At 53.7% G+C, this 14276-nt stretch overlaps 1 protein-coding gene across 2 annotated transcripts in view; it reads right to left on the bottom strand.

Moving 5' to 3' along the window:
- The window catches only part of ADCY1 (adenylate cyclase 1), a 99978-nt gene that overhangs the window by 26806 nt on the left and 58896 nt on the right, over nucleotides 1-14276 (bottom strand). For both annotated transcript variants that reach the window (XR_002340263.1, XM_021078661.1), the window contains exons 9-11: nucleotides 5079-5273; nucleotides 4814-4911; nucleotides 3838-3922 (exon numbers count right to left, since the gene is read on the bottom strand). Coding sequence is in view for 1 of the 2 variants with exons in the window: in XM_021078661.1 (XP_020934320.1) it covers nucleotides 3838-3922; nucleotides 4814-4911; nucleotides 5079-5273 (378 nt within the window). In the remaining variant the exon portion in view is untranslated. The remainder of the gene's footprint in view (nucleotides 1-3837; nucleotides 3923-4813; nucleotides 4912-5078; nucleotides 5274-14276) is intronic.

Below are 14276 nucleotides of genomic sequence, written 5' to 3' on the forward strand. Positions count from 1 at the left end.
CTGACCCAGCTTCCTCACTCCCCTGACAAGTCTCATCTCCCACCGAGCCCCTGGGCAAGACCAGAGCTGCACTGGGGAACCCATGCCCCCAGCTAGACAAAGCACTGGACAAACACTGGAGAGGCTCCTTCTGTCCAGGTGGGCCTTGGGAGTCCCCAGGGCACCAGTGGGAGTAAAGCCTGGCCCCTGGACCTCATGGCTGGCAGGGGTTCAGAGCCTGAGCCAAATTTCACAAAGGACCCCAATGGTGTGATGAGGCCACAAGGCAAGGGGATGCCCAGCAAGACCCTGTGCCCTGCAGAGAAGAGAAGGTGTGCAGCATGCCGTGAGCAGGGCACAGCACAGGGAGGCGCCTCCCAGGTGGCGGCGGGAGGCGGGGTGACCGTGGGCACCGTGGATGGATGGTCAGTCTCCATGCGAGTGACACTCTGCCACTGACCCTGCTGTGCCTGAGCCATGTGGCTGCAGAGTCTAAATGACCCAGGCAAATGGGACAACTACACAACCGCAGCCTCTCTGCTCAGCCACGCTGCACCCCTGGCTTCTCAGAGCTGGTGTGTGTTAAGGGCCAGAGAAGCACAGTCCAGCGTGGCCCCCAGGACCGTGTGCTCCCTCGAGGGGGTGCGGGGCAGGACCTTCAGAAGCTTCCAACCCAGCGTCGAATTAAGAACCACGATTTACACTGGGGCGCACAGACACCCGCGACTGAAACAAATCAACTTCCAGGAAGCCCTGACTCCAGCAGATGCAGGGTGACGTCTTCACTCATTCCATCCCTTTTGTTCACACCTCACAAAAAAATAGACTCCACAGCACCCCCAAACCCCCACCCCACCCCCCCAACCACCACCACCCCAGGGAGCTGAAATTTGAAGTTTAATACTACTGACTTAATCTCTGCTACATAAATGAACTCAATCCCACACAGACGCACTGGGGAGCCAGTGGGGCTGAGGTAGAAAATGCTGTGACACGGGCACTGGGACACTGGACGGGAGCAGGTGGAGAGGGCAGGACACTCGGAGGGCTCGCAGGAGCCCTTGGTTAGTTTCCAGGGGCCATGTCCTCGGTAGAGGCTCCCTCGCCCCCGCACAGGCTTTCTAACTTTCCAGTTGCTGTCCATCCACCAAAGATGTCCAGTTTATTTTTATTTATTTTTGTTATTTTTTTGCCTTTTCTAGGGCCGCTCCTAGAGGTTCCCAGGCTAGGGATCAAATTGGAGCTGCAGCTGCCAGCCTAAGCCAGAGCCACAGCAACACGGGATCCGAGCCACATCTTCAACCTTCACCACAGCCACGGCAACGCCATATCCTTTAACCCACTGAATGAAGCCAGGGATCGAACCCACGTCTTCATGGACACTAGTCAGGTTTGTTCACGTTGAGCCCAACGGGAACTCCAAGGCTGCCCAGTTTAAGCAGGAATCTCACCACCACTGCGAACCTCCTCCCCGCCTCCCCGCGCCCTTGGGCGGCTTCAGGGTCTAGGGTGGGCTGGGGCGGGGGGCCTCTCTTCCTCCCCCGAGGCCAGCCCTGCCAGGGCAGCAGAGAGGGAAGGAAGCCCGAGGCAGGATCCCCGCCCTCCCAAGTGGGCACCTCTGCTTTGCTCAGAGGGCCAGGAAGGGGTGACTGGGGCGGTGGATGGGGAAACAAAGCTGAAATACGACCGTCGGCACCAGGCTGGGGTGGGACAGCCAAGAGGGAGGTGCCCAAGGCACACCCCAGCCACCCTCCAGCCACGCTATGCTCACGTCTCCAGGAGCTGGCGCGCCCCAGAGAGCAAAGGGCACCTGAACCTGCCGTGGCCCCTCCTCCCTCCCGGCCTGGTCAGCCCTGCCCACCCCCCACCTCCCACCCAGGGCCAGCAACGCTGCAGGAACACCCTCAGCCACAGCCCAGCCTCAGCTGGGTCCTCACATCCAGGCCGTCTAGCGCTGCTCCTTTCCAGCCCTCAGGGGGACCCGGGCACCTGCTCCCTGCCCTCCACCCACAGCCCTGCAGAGCTCCTCCCCCAGGTCCCCGTCCCCTTGCCTCCAGAAGTGACAGGACGGGTCCCCTCCCCTTGTTTCACCAGCTCCTCTTCGAGTTTTAAGAATGTTTAGGAAGGAGTTCCCATTGTGGCTCAGTATCCATGAGGATGCAGGTTCGATCCCTGGCCTCGATTAGAGGGTTAAGGATCCAGCGTTACCGTGAGCTGTGATGTAGGTTGAACTTACGGCTCAGATCCCACATTGCTGTGGCTATGGTGTAGGCGTGCAGCTGCAGCTCAGATTCAACCCCCAGCCTGGGAACTTCTATATGCCATGGGTGCGGCCCTAAAAATTTTTTTTAAAAAGTTCAGCTGAGCCCATCGTGTGCCAGGCCCTCCTTCCTGAACAGCTGCTCCAAGTTCCTATCCCTTTCATGGAGGGAGACACTGAGACGCAGCCCCTAGCAATGGGGGAGCCAAGTAGCTGGGCGAAGACCCCAGGGCTTCTACACCGGCCGGATGACCCCAGGTGGCCCCAGGGCTGCTATACCGGCCGGATGCCTCCATGTCACAGAGGAAGGCACTCTGCCCAGCTGACTCCCAGGCTTTTTCAAAGGCACAACAGACTGCACCCCGCCTGCAGTGCTGGGCTAAAATCACACACTTGGGAAAAATGGTCAGGCCCACCGGGGAGGGTGAGGAAAGAAAGGTGGCTGGTGATCGCCTCTGCCAGGGAAACTGTCCACCCGGCACACGAGTTCCCAACCTTAAGGACAAATGGGACAGGTCTTGGAAATTAGGTGAATAAAGCAATCTTATTTGAAGTGGGAAATTTCAGTTTACCAAACCAGACACTCATCTATGAAAACAAAGAACTGAGGATGCAGTTCAAATAAAGAGCATTTTTTTCTTAAATCAAGAAGTTGGAGTTCCCGTCGTGGCTCAGTGGTTTACAAATCTGACTAGGAGCCATGAGGTTGCGGGTTCGATCCCTGGCCTTGCTCAGTGGGTTAAGGATCCGGCGTTGCCGTGAGCTGTGGTGTAGGTCGCAGACACGGCTCGGATCCCTCATTGCTGTGGCTCTGGCGTAGGCTGGTGCCTACAGCTCCGATTAGACCCCTAGCCTGGGAACCTCCATATGCCGTGGGAGCAGCCCAAGAAATGGAAAAAAAAAAAAAAAAAAAAAAACCAACAACAGAAGAAGTTAAAGGATAACAAAGAATGAAGAATTTAAATAAATAAAACTAGGTCCAGTCATCTCAACAAGCAGCTGTTTTCAATGACTGTGCGAAATAACCCTGCGTCTGCCAGACGTGACGAGTGCGGGTCTGATGGGGACCTGGGATGTTTGAAAATGCAGCTGAGGATGCGAGAAAGGTGTGTAGGACCAGGACAGAGCCCTCTCCCAGGAGTCATGGATGGCACAGGGCCATGAGCTCAGCCCCGGCTCCCAGCTAAGCATCTTCCAGAGTGTAGACGCCCAGTGTATGATGGAAACACACAAGTTCCAAGACTCTCCATCTGGAGAGCACAACATCACAAGTCACCCCCTATGTTCCTTCACTCACTCATTCTGTGTCTGCAGGGCAGGATCCCAGGGTGCCAAGCAGCACCTGGCACGTGACAGGCTCCTGCTACTTGGACAACCCTTTCCACCTGCCAGGAAGGCGAGGGGATGAACTGTCTCTTTCCCTCCACTGGTCCTGCAAGAAGGCAGGCAGAGGCCACCCACCTACCAGTCCAGGTGATGCGCAGGTACAAGACACACATACACCTGTTCCTGGACCGGGTAATATGCAGGTACAGAACACGGGCACACATACACCTGGACCAGGTGAAGGGCAGGTACAGGACACACCCTGCACGTACCTGGACACGGGTGATGTGTAGATACAGGACACAGGCTACCAGGAAGCAGACGCAGAACACCAGCAGGAGCAGGACAGCCACGCTCCTGGGAGAGAAGACACGCAGTCACTGCAGGCTGGGCTGGCAAGGCGTGCCCGAGAGATGCCCAGGAACCTGCCCTTCCTCTGCTACCCACCAGGTCCCCGGCCCCCAGGAAGAACCAGTGGTCCCTGGGGACCTATCCACCCTGACATCTAAGCCAGGGTCTCTCCAGTCCTGAGGGCCTGAGAGGCGCTTTCCTCCTGCAGGAAAGACTGGGTTTGCACACACTTGGTTGCTGGGCTTCACTTGAGAAGGGTTTTTCTAACAAAAAGCTGGATCCCCAGACCGGGCCATTCAGATGGCCACTGTGGGTCCATGGTATCGTGGGGTGGGGGGACTGCTTCCTTGGGTTTTCTGGAAACTCAGAGGAGAATTGCTCTACTTGGGAGGTTTATTAAGAAAAGTGGAGATTTTTCTGGATCTTTCTGCCCCCCCCGAAAAAAACCCAAAATTACCACTCACTTTGACTTATGATAATTAAATGCTATAAAAATTACTATATTTTTGCTTCTTTCCAGAGGCCCCTTTTTCTCATTTTAATGTTTCTGAAAACGACAAGGACCTAGAAGTCAGGGTGCCCACGTGCTGCCCGTTCTCTCCCACAGACGCGGTCATGCCGTCGATGGCACACCGTGTGGACAGCGATGCTGAAGATACACGATGTCGGAGAACGGAGCACACGGGACATGAAAACCCGAGTGAGCAGCCCACCCGTGTGCCGTCGAGTGCCCCCAACGAGCCCCACAAGCACACGGAGAGTGGGTGTGGGGCTCCGGCCATCCCCAAAGGCTGGGGCACCAGGGGAGAGTGACCGCAGGCGTTGAACCTGAACGTGAAAAGGAAAGGACGCCTGGTGACCTTCTCCTTTGACGGATGGGCCCAGAACGGCACTTACTGCGGGATGATTAGAAGGTAGACAAGGCCGAATAAGGCGGCCAGGATGAGGGCCAGAACCACGGCGCTGGTGAAATACTCGTCCTGCAGCTGGTGGTACTGGAAGACACAGAAAGCGACCGTCAGCTGCCCGCTTCCCGGAGACACCAAGGTCATCCCAAGGGCGCCAGGGCCGCCTAGAACCCCCACAGCAGGAAGGGCAGCAGCCACGTTCACAGACAGCTCAGCGCCTCGGACCCCCGCCTCCTCGACCCTGCAGCACCCACCTTCCGCTCTCGCTCAGCCTGCTTGTACTTGAGGGTGAAGAAGTGCAGGTCTGCCATCTCCAGCTCCATCTGGCGGGCTTCCAGGAGGCGGCCGATGTACCTGTTGACGCGTGTCCCGGGGGTGGCGTGGACGACATTGGTGGAGAAAGACGAGCGGTTTCTGAGTTTCTCCGAGGCTGTTCTCAGCGCCCTCCGCTGCCCGTCGCGGAAAGAAAGGAAGGGAGAGCATCACAGCCTCCGCTTGGCAAAGCAAACAGCTCTCACGCCCCCTCCTCCTGGGTCCTGGCCCGCTGCGAGGTCTCAGGGGACGGGGTTTGGAGGTCTGAGATGCGACTCCGGCTCCACCACCTGCTGGTGGGGAGAACCCAGGTGAGTCATCTCATCCGTGGTGTTGGGGTTCCTGTGTCTGAAAGTGCGGTTACAGGGCACCTGTGTGGTGGCACTGCATGAAGGGTGATGGGTCCCCATCCATGTGCAGTGGACAGTGTGTCCAGCACAAAGTAATAAAGAGGTTTCTCGAAAATATCAATAAAATCAACAGATCTCCAGCAAGCATGACAACGAAAAAGAGAGAAAGACGCTAACAAATTCAGGAAAGAAATGTAATTTTACTGCAGTTCCTGTAGACATCAAAAGGATAATAAATTACTATGAACAAGAGTACATATGTTCATTTGACAGCCTAGCTCACTGGCCTACCCTTTGAAACAAACTACTACAACTCACCAGGATAATTAGAATAGCCTTATAATGGCTAAAGAAAATTAATTCAAATAGCCAACAACAAAAAGACAAAAAGACAAAAAAAAAAAAAGAAAATTAATTCATAATTTTAAAATTCATGACAAAGTCATCTCCAGGCTGTGAGGGTTTCACCAGAGAATTCTACCAAGCATTTAAATAAGAATTAACACCAATTCTATGCCATGTCTTCCAGAAAATAGAAGAGTCAACACTTACCAACTCGCTTTCTACAGTCAATTTTATCTTGATACCAAAACCAGACTAAGAGCTTTGAGGCTGTATCCCTCATGAATACTGATGTAAAAATCCTTAGCAACACACTAGCAAATAGGATGGTACGATATATAAAGAGAAGCATTTACCATGGCCATTTCTAGAAATGCAAGATTGTTAAAATATTTGAATATCAGTGCAATGCACCATGTTAGCACCAAGTTAACCACTACATGGAAAACCATACAGTCACAGCATTTGATACAGAAAAAGCACTTGACAAAATTCAGTACCCGTTCATGACACAAATGACCAGAAAACTAGGAGTGAAAGAGAACGGCCCCAGCTCGATGAAGAACATCCTGAGAATACCCGCAGCTAACATGACCCTCAACGGTAAAGGATGAATGCTTTCTCTCTACAATCTGCAGCAATGCAGAGATGTCTGCCTCACCCTCCTATTCAATATAGTGCTAGAACTACCCCCCAACACACACAACCAATTCAATAAGGCAAGAAAAGGAAATAAAAGGCAAATAGATCAGAAAGAAAGAAATGAAATGGTCCCCATTTGCAGAAGACATGCTAGTCTACAGAGAAAATCCCAACAAGAAGAAAAAAAAATCCTAGAGCAAATAAGTGAGCTCCACAAGGTCACAGGACACAAGATAAACATAAAAAAGCAGTCTTATTTCTTTACACTGACTATGAGCATGTGAATACCAAACATAAAGCAGTACACCATTCACAGTCACTGAAAAAATTAAATACTAGGTGTAAATCTAACAAAACGTGTACAGAATTTGTATGAAGACAGTACAATGACAATGAAAGAAATCGAGACTCAGTAGATGGGCAGGCATACAAAGTTCATGGATTAGAAGATTCAGCACAGGGAAGCGGTCAATGCCCCCCACACTGAAGTACATAGGTTTAACATAATTCCCAGAAAATCCTAACCAGATTTTTTTTCTTTTGTAGATAGACAGGCTTATTCTAAACATTAAACAGAATGGCAAAAGGCTAATTTTTCTTAAAAAAAATAAAGTGAGAGGGATCACTCTACTGAGTTTAAGTCTTACTATATAACTATATCAGTCAAAACACTGCGGTGTTGGCCGAGGGACAGACACACAGATCAGTGGGACAGAACAGAGAGCCCAGAAATAACCTCGAACAACTGATGGTCAACTGCTTTTTGACAAAAGTGCAAAAAGCGAGTCAGTAGAAGAAACACAGCTTTTCTTTTTTCTTTTCTTTTCTTTTGACAGATATGTCTTTTAACAGAAAAAAATGCTTTTCAACATTTTTTACTATAGTTGATTTACAATGTCATGTCAATTTCTGCCGTACAGTAAAGTGACAAAAATACATATATATATATATATATATATATATATATATATATATATATAGAGAGAGAGAGAGAGAGAGAGAGAGAGAGATGCATTCTTTTTCTCACATTATCCTCCATCATGTTCCATCACAAGTGATTAGACATAGTTCCCCATGCTATACAGCAGGATCTCACTGCTTACTCAAGAAACACAGCTTTTCAACAAATGGCACTGGAGCCATTGGAGATCCATTAACAAAAAAAAAAAACCTTGACTCAAATCTCACCCTTTATAAAAACAATTAACTCAGAATGGATCATCAGTTTAACTATAAAATACGAAAAATAAAATCCAATTGGAAAGCAGGCAGAGGCACGAGAGGCAGTTCACCAAAGAGGAGGAGCATATAGACAGAAACTAAGCATCTGAAAGATAGTGACACCACTAAGCATCAGGGAAATACAAAATAAAATCTCAGCTAAGGCATCCCCACATACTTACTAGAACAATATTTTTTAATTAGATTTTTTTTTAAAAAGACTGACAGGACCAAGTGCTGGCAAGGACACAGAGACACTGGATCACGTCTACATTGCTGATGGGAATGTGAGATGGTACAGTCGCTCCGGAAACCCGTTTGGCAGTTTCTTAAAAGAAGAGCAACCACGACCCATCAATGGCATACATGGACATCGATACAAAACATGAAAATGTATGTCCACCTCAAAATCTGCACCTAAATGTTTAATAGCCATTTTAATTGTAACAGTCAACATTAGAAATAATCAAAAGGTCCTTCGACAGGTGCGTGGTTAAGCAAAGGTGGTTCATCCCAACCCCGCCACCAGCCGGCCACGGAAAGGAAGGCGCTATTGACCCCAGAAACATCCTGGAAGGACCCAAGGGCATAGAGCTGAGTGCAGAAAAGGCCAAGTTCAAAAGGTCACACACTGTGCAATTCCATTCCTGCCACATTCTCCAGTGACAAAGTTATAGGATGGAGAACAGTTTAGCGGGGTCCCGGGTTGAGGAGGGCTGCCAGGAGGAAGCAGGTATGACCATGAGGGGACAGAGAGACCTCAGCGGCGAAGGAAATATTCGGTATCACGGGGTGCAGAGGGCGACCTGAACCCACCGTGCGATCAAGCAACACAACCTAAGCATACACGGCGCTCCGGTGTCGGTTTCCTACTCTGGGTATCAGACTGCAGTTACGGAGGATGCAGCTGGGCGAGGGTACCAGAACCTCCCTGTACAGGATGGTGGACTCCATGCTCACCTGTGCGCCATGGGCAGTGTGTCAACTCTACCTCCAGAAAGCTGTAAAAATATGTTAAGTAAATAAACAAAACCCAAGTCCCTCACAATCTCTGCTTGGAAATAAATCATGGCTCTTGGGCAGTACCTGTCTCCAGTCTTTTCCCTACGCAGATGCCTGCCTGGAATGTGTATTTTTACAATCACATTTCCTACTCCACAGGTCCTCCTACCTCCCCTGGTCGTGCAAGAAGGGGTACAAGCAGGAGCGGAAAGGAACTGTGAGGTCCGCCTTCAGCTCTCGCCTGCTCCTGGGCACCCTCTCTCCCTCTGGCACCTGACACACTTGTAAACACTAAAGAAAACAGTTGTGGAGGTCCCGTCATGGTTAAAAACCCATCTAGTATCCATGAAGACACAGGTTCAATCCCTGGCCCCACTCAATGGGATAAGGATCCAGTAGGCAGAAGACGTGGCTCAGATGGGGCATTGCCGTGAGCTGCAGCGGGGGCTGGCAGCGACATCTCCAATTTAACCCCTAGGCTGGGAACTTCCATATGCCACAGGTGTGACCCTAAAAAAAAAGAAAACAGCTGATGTGGTGTCTGTGAGCCGGCTGGAGGCACAGGCAGGCAGGGATCACAGTGGCCAGATTTCAGGGCTTGGTGCTGCTTTGGTGTGGGCGGGACTGACTTCTGGGGGCCAGCGTTGTCCTCAGCCCTCAGGCGGCTGGACAGTGAGACCCAGAGCTGTGCTCTCTCACCAGGTCCTACAGGACACCTGGATGCAGGGGCCACCTGCATTCACCCCCCTCCCACGATACTTTTCTGATTATTAAACTGTGGCTCCTTCCATGAGACAGAATGTTAACCACGGCCACCTCTTGGCAGTGGAATTACAGATTTTTCCCCCCCTTATCATGCTTTTCTCTTCTTTGCCACAACAGCAAAATCAAGTTAAAGGAAAACGTGACTCATTTTGAAGTGGAAATTGGCTCTCTGAGGCTCTTTCTTGACCCGCCAGAGGGAAGGATAGTGGTTTAAGTACAAGGACTTGAGAGCCAGGGGCTGTGCAACCTTGAGTGAGCAGCTTAACCTCTCTGTGCTCCATCTTCCTGGTCTGTAAAATGGGAGCAACAGTGGCCACCGCATGAGCTCTCACGAGGATTCAGACTGTTCACACTCCGAGGAGGGATGTCTGGCCCAGAGCGCATCCTCCAGCTGCCAGTACTGTCCTCAGGGGCGACTACAGGAGGGCTCTCCCACTATCGCCACGGAGTCAAAGTCAGTGGCAAGGGCTGCAGGGAGCACACTCTCTGGCCTCCTGAGCCCCGGGCCAGGATGGAGGCCCCAGAGAGGCAGAGACTCAGGGAACTTCGGGCTCCTCATGGGAAATGGGGCAGGGCGGCAGAGGAGGATCCTGGGAGAATCCCAGCAGATGTCAGCTGTCAGCTCCGCCCGGCCCCCGAGGGCAGGAGATGTGAATACCTCTGTTTGTTGCAGGGAGGGCTGATGGCGAGGACGTGGAGAAGTGGGCACAGAGCCGGGCAGGGCAGAGCTGACTTCTCCTCCTCCCACACTCCTCTCTCAGCGCATCTCATACCCCTGAGGTCAGGGTGTTCCAGTCCCCTCTCGTGTCTGGGGGCCACTCCTCCAAGGCGGAGTCCCTCATGGCCGCGGGTCTCCAGGGGGGTCTCCAGACACTGGGAACCCGTCGGGGGTGCACTCTGCTGCCTCAAGCCCTCCAGGGTCCCTGATTTAAGCCTGAGTTTGAGAAGCGCTGCTTTTACCAGTACCTTTCCTGTTTTTCACAAACCAGGTAGGTCACATCCACAAAAACCAAGTTAGGAGCTGACTTAAACCAAAGCCACTGGGTTGCAAACCACATCGGGACATTTCCATGAACGCCCTGATGCCAGGGCCTCAGGTGCAAGTGTGTGAGAGAGACCACTGGCAGCACGCCCCCCCCCCGCCCCCCACATTCATGCTCCCCTCGGTCACAGAACCCAAGCTCTGTAAAGGCAGTGACCTTGGCCACCGCCCTGCCTTCTCCTCCATCCCATCAACGAGGGGTGGCCAGGGACCCGAGTCTCAGCCAATGAACTACATGCGGAAGTGCTGCTCGGGCGCATCCTCGGGGGGATGGAGCTAGGCCTTGGGCCAGCTCTGCTTTCTCCCTGCTGGCCGGAATGCACATGCGATGACTGGAGCCCCAGCATTCATTTCGGGCCACACCAGGCAAGTCAGAATAATGAAATAGAAGGCGTCGGGTCAGGTGCCTGTGAAGCCATCACATTAGCCTCCAGCTGCCTGCTCTCTGGCATCACATTATCCATGAGAAAACTAACCTCGACTTGCTCAAACCACCATGACTGGGGTTTTCTTCACACGCCATGAAATCCGCTGCCGGTTAGTACCAGCCCCCAAGAACACACATCCCTGAAGTGGCTTTGTTGGATGCCATGGCCAGTCTGCTGCTCCAGACCCAATCAGCCCTCTACCTGCCATGGATGCGGCTGTTTCAAGAACACGGGTGGCAAACTGGGGGACTGGAAAGTGGGCATTGCCCCAGCATGGGGCTGAATCCTGGCCTGGGGTAGATGGGGCAGCCGTGTGCGTCCTGGAGCGGAGCTGGGGCGCCCAACTTCCTGAAGCAGATCAGCAGCCAAGATCAGCGGACATGTCCCCAAGCCTGCAAAGCACAGAGCTGTGTCTCATGCTTCCCCTCGTGCCTGACACCCCAGAAGGCCATGTTCTGAGAAATGGCCTCTGCTCAGCATCGGCCCCTCTGGGGAGCTGGTGGCAGGAGGCTGCCCCCTCCCAGGTCTTGCCCAGCAGCCCCCCATGTATGCCGCTCCCCACGGGGCCCACTGAGCAGCCCTGCCATCCACCCTCACCCTCCAATGAGACAGGGACATCCCAGGGCCTTGATGCCACCACGGCACTTCCTAGGAAAGACTCATCCGTCTAAGAAAAGACAGCTCCTCTCCACCCTCTTCCACAAAGAAGCCCTTGTATGAACCTCTCCCGGAACAGAGGGAGCAGAGGCCAGGCTGGGCCGCCCGGGGGCAGGGGCCAGGCTCATGCCTCCCAAGAGGCGTCTTGTCGGGCGGTGGCCAGGGCCTCAGCGAGGCAGCTGCAAGGAGTTCTCTCCCTCTTCTCTGCAAGAGCCTGTGTAAGTAGTGGCACGGCGCCTCCTTCAGTGACTGGCGAGAGGCACCGTCAGAGACACCCGGGCTGGGAGTTTCTCCCTGGGAAGCTGTTGGTAAGACCTAAGTTCCTAACAGAGGAGTATTCTGATTCCACTTCTGCTTGGGTCTGTTTGCTTTTTTTTAATTTTTTTTTTTTAGGGCTGCACCTGCGGCATATGGAGGTTCCCAGGCTAGGGGTCGAATTGGAGCTGGAGCTACAGCTGCCAGCCTATGCCACAGCCACAGCAGGCCAGGTCCAAGCCACTCGTGAGACCTATGCTACAGCTTTCAACCTTCGTCACAGGGTGCGCAAAGACACGAAGGGCAGGGAACCCATTGCCCTGGTTCCACCTCTTCCTGGGCTCCATCCTAGGCCACCTCTATCAGCTGCCAGGCTCAGAGGTGAGGACAAAGTACACAGAAGACAGGATGGGAGTGAAGAGACAGACCTCCTCCTAAAGCAGATGCAAGACTGACACCTGCCGGAGAGAACGGCTGCAGGGGAAGGGGCTGCTCTGGGTGGGGTCACCCGAGGGGTCGCTCACGGCGTCCTTTCCAGATGCCCCTGATGGTAGCTGGCCCTGCCTGTGCATGGCCTCCCTTCCAGAAGCACCATGGACCCCACCACCACTATCCACTTGTCACTGCCCTGTCTTCACCCTCCGATGCCCTCCCTCGGTGCCAGTACTGCCACCCTCCCTATTCTAGACCTATTTTCACTAATTACAAGGGGCAACAGGGCACAGAGCAGAGAAGCAGAGGCCCAGGCTCTGGTTCAGCCCCCAGACCGCGTAGCACCTGCCCATGTGGGCTGTGCTGCCTCCTGTCTCCCCAGCCGGGGGCCTGCCAGGCCCACAGAGGCTGCCCAGGTCAAGGGGTCAGAGATGGAGACCGAGGCCCAAGGACACAGATTACACAGCTTTCAGCTGGGATGTACTGGTGGCTGCTGACCGGAAGCAGGGGGACCCTCCCAGTGCAGGGAGCTCTGTGCAAATAGGAAGCCTCAAAACCGCACAGTGAAGGTGGGCTCTGGCTTGGATCCTGGAATGGGGGCACAAGGGGACAGAAACGGCAGTAGAGGGTGCAGATCCTGAGAGGCAGATGCACCCAACACTCTGCAGCTCCCTGGGAAGCTTCATCCAAGGCGGGAAGGGGCAGGCACCAGGACGAGGCTCATCTGCACGGGGCCAGAGGGGTCAGGGCCTGAGTTCAGCCCGGCAGATGCAGGGACAGGACCAGAGTCTGATGGAGGCGGTGTAATGGGGAGAGAAGCCCACTCGGTGCGGGAGGGCCCTTGAGAGCAGAGCACAGGCCTGGGCGGTAGTGTCCTCAGTCTGAGGCCAGCCAGACAGGGGCAGAGGTGTCCCGGGCATCAGGGACTGTCAGGGCTGTCAGAGCAGGGGTCTGGAGACCCTTAGCATACAGGGGAGACGCTGTAGGGATGGTGGGGACAGAGGTCCCAAGGACGAAATGGGTCACCACCGCACCTGCTCCCAGGGAAGGAGACAGGGCCACAAGGCCAGGGCGGTGAGAAGCTTGGACGCAGAGTTATCCAGGAATCCAAAGGTGACTCCTGATGCTGGCATGGTGGCATGCTGCAGACACCAGCCAGAGAAGGAAACATGAGATTCCTTCCCAGCGTAAGGGAGCCCCCTCAAAGGGAAGGAGGGGGGCTGCTGGTGGTGCTCTGAGGTCCCAGCGGGGACACAAGGAGGCTGCCAGGTAGAGAGACAGACACTAACTGTGTGGGTTCGTCAAGCAGAGTTTGAATCCAGGGGTCACAGTCTCCTTAGGTCAGCAGGCTCTGCCCAGGAGAGCCTGGACTCCCGGGCCTTCGGAACCCCCCTCCTCGGGGAATAAAATGGGAATGATTTGCTCCCTCCCCCTCTGCACCCCAGCTCCTCGAGGCCTGGGGAGATGGGCCCTGGCCGCGGGCTCCTTGACGAGGGCTCTGCAGGGCCCTGGCTTCATCTCAAATGTGATTTTTGGTTCACTGTGGATTCTCTTTGAATACCTTTGATTTCTTAAAATATTGCACTAGTATGTACCCTTGATGCTGAGTTTTAGACTCGTTTATATTGTGCAAACCACAACCCCCTCCCCCGTCCCATCCCTGGGGGGTCAGGTCAGTCCGGGGGTCGGGGAGGGGGACACTGCAGATAGAAGACATCAATGAAATCACTGTTTCCACCCCGGCAGGTTGGCAAACAGGAGCGCCTGAGCCTTCTCCTGGTACAAATTCTGGGTAAATGTACTCACGCACACATACTCTGAAATGCCACCGCTGAGCTGGCAAGAAAGTAAGGAGAATGACCAGAGGCCAAAAAAAAAAAAAAACCATCAAGACAGCACCATCTAGGCCAGGGCATGGCGTCATCACCCTTTCCTGGGGCTCACAGAAAAGCTGGGACCCGGGCAAGGTGGGCGGTGAGGCCAAAGCCCTCAGGCTGAACCCTA

The sequence above is a fragment of the Sus scrofa genome, chromosome 18 (genome assembly GCF_000003025.6).
Source record: "Sus scrofa isolate TJ Tabasco breed Duroc chromosome 18, Sscrofa11.1, whole genome shotgun sequence".
Taxonomy (NCBI): domain Eukaryota; kingdom Metazoa; phylum Chordata; class Mammalia; order Artiodactyla; family Suidae; genus Sus; species Sus scrofa.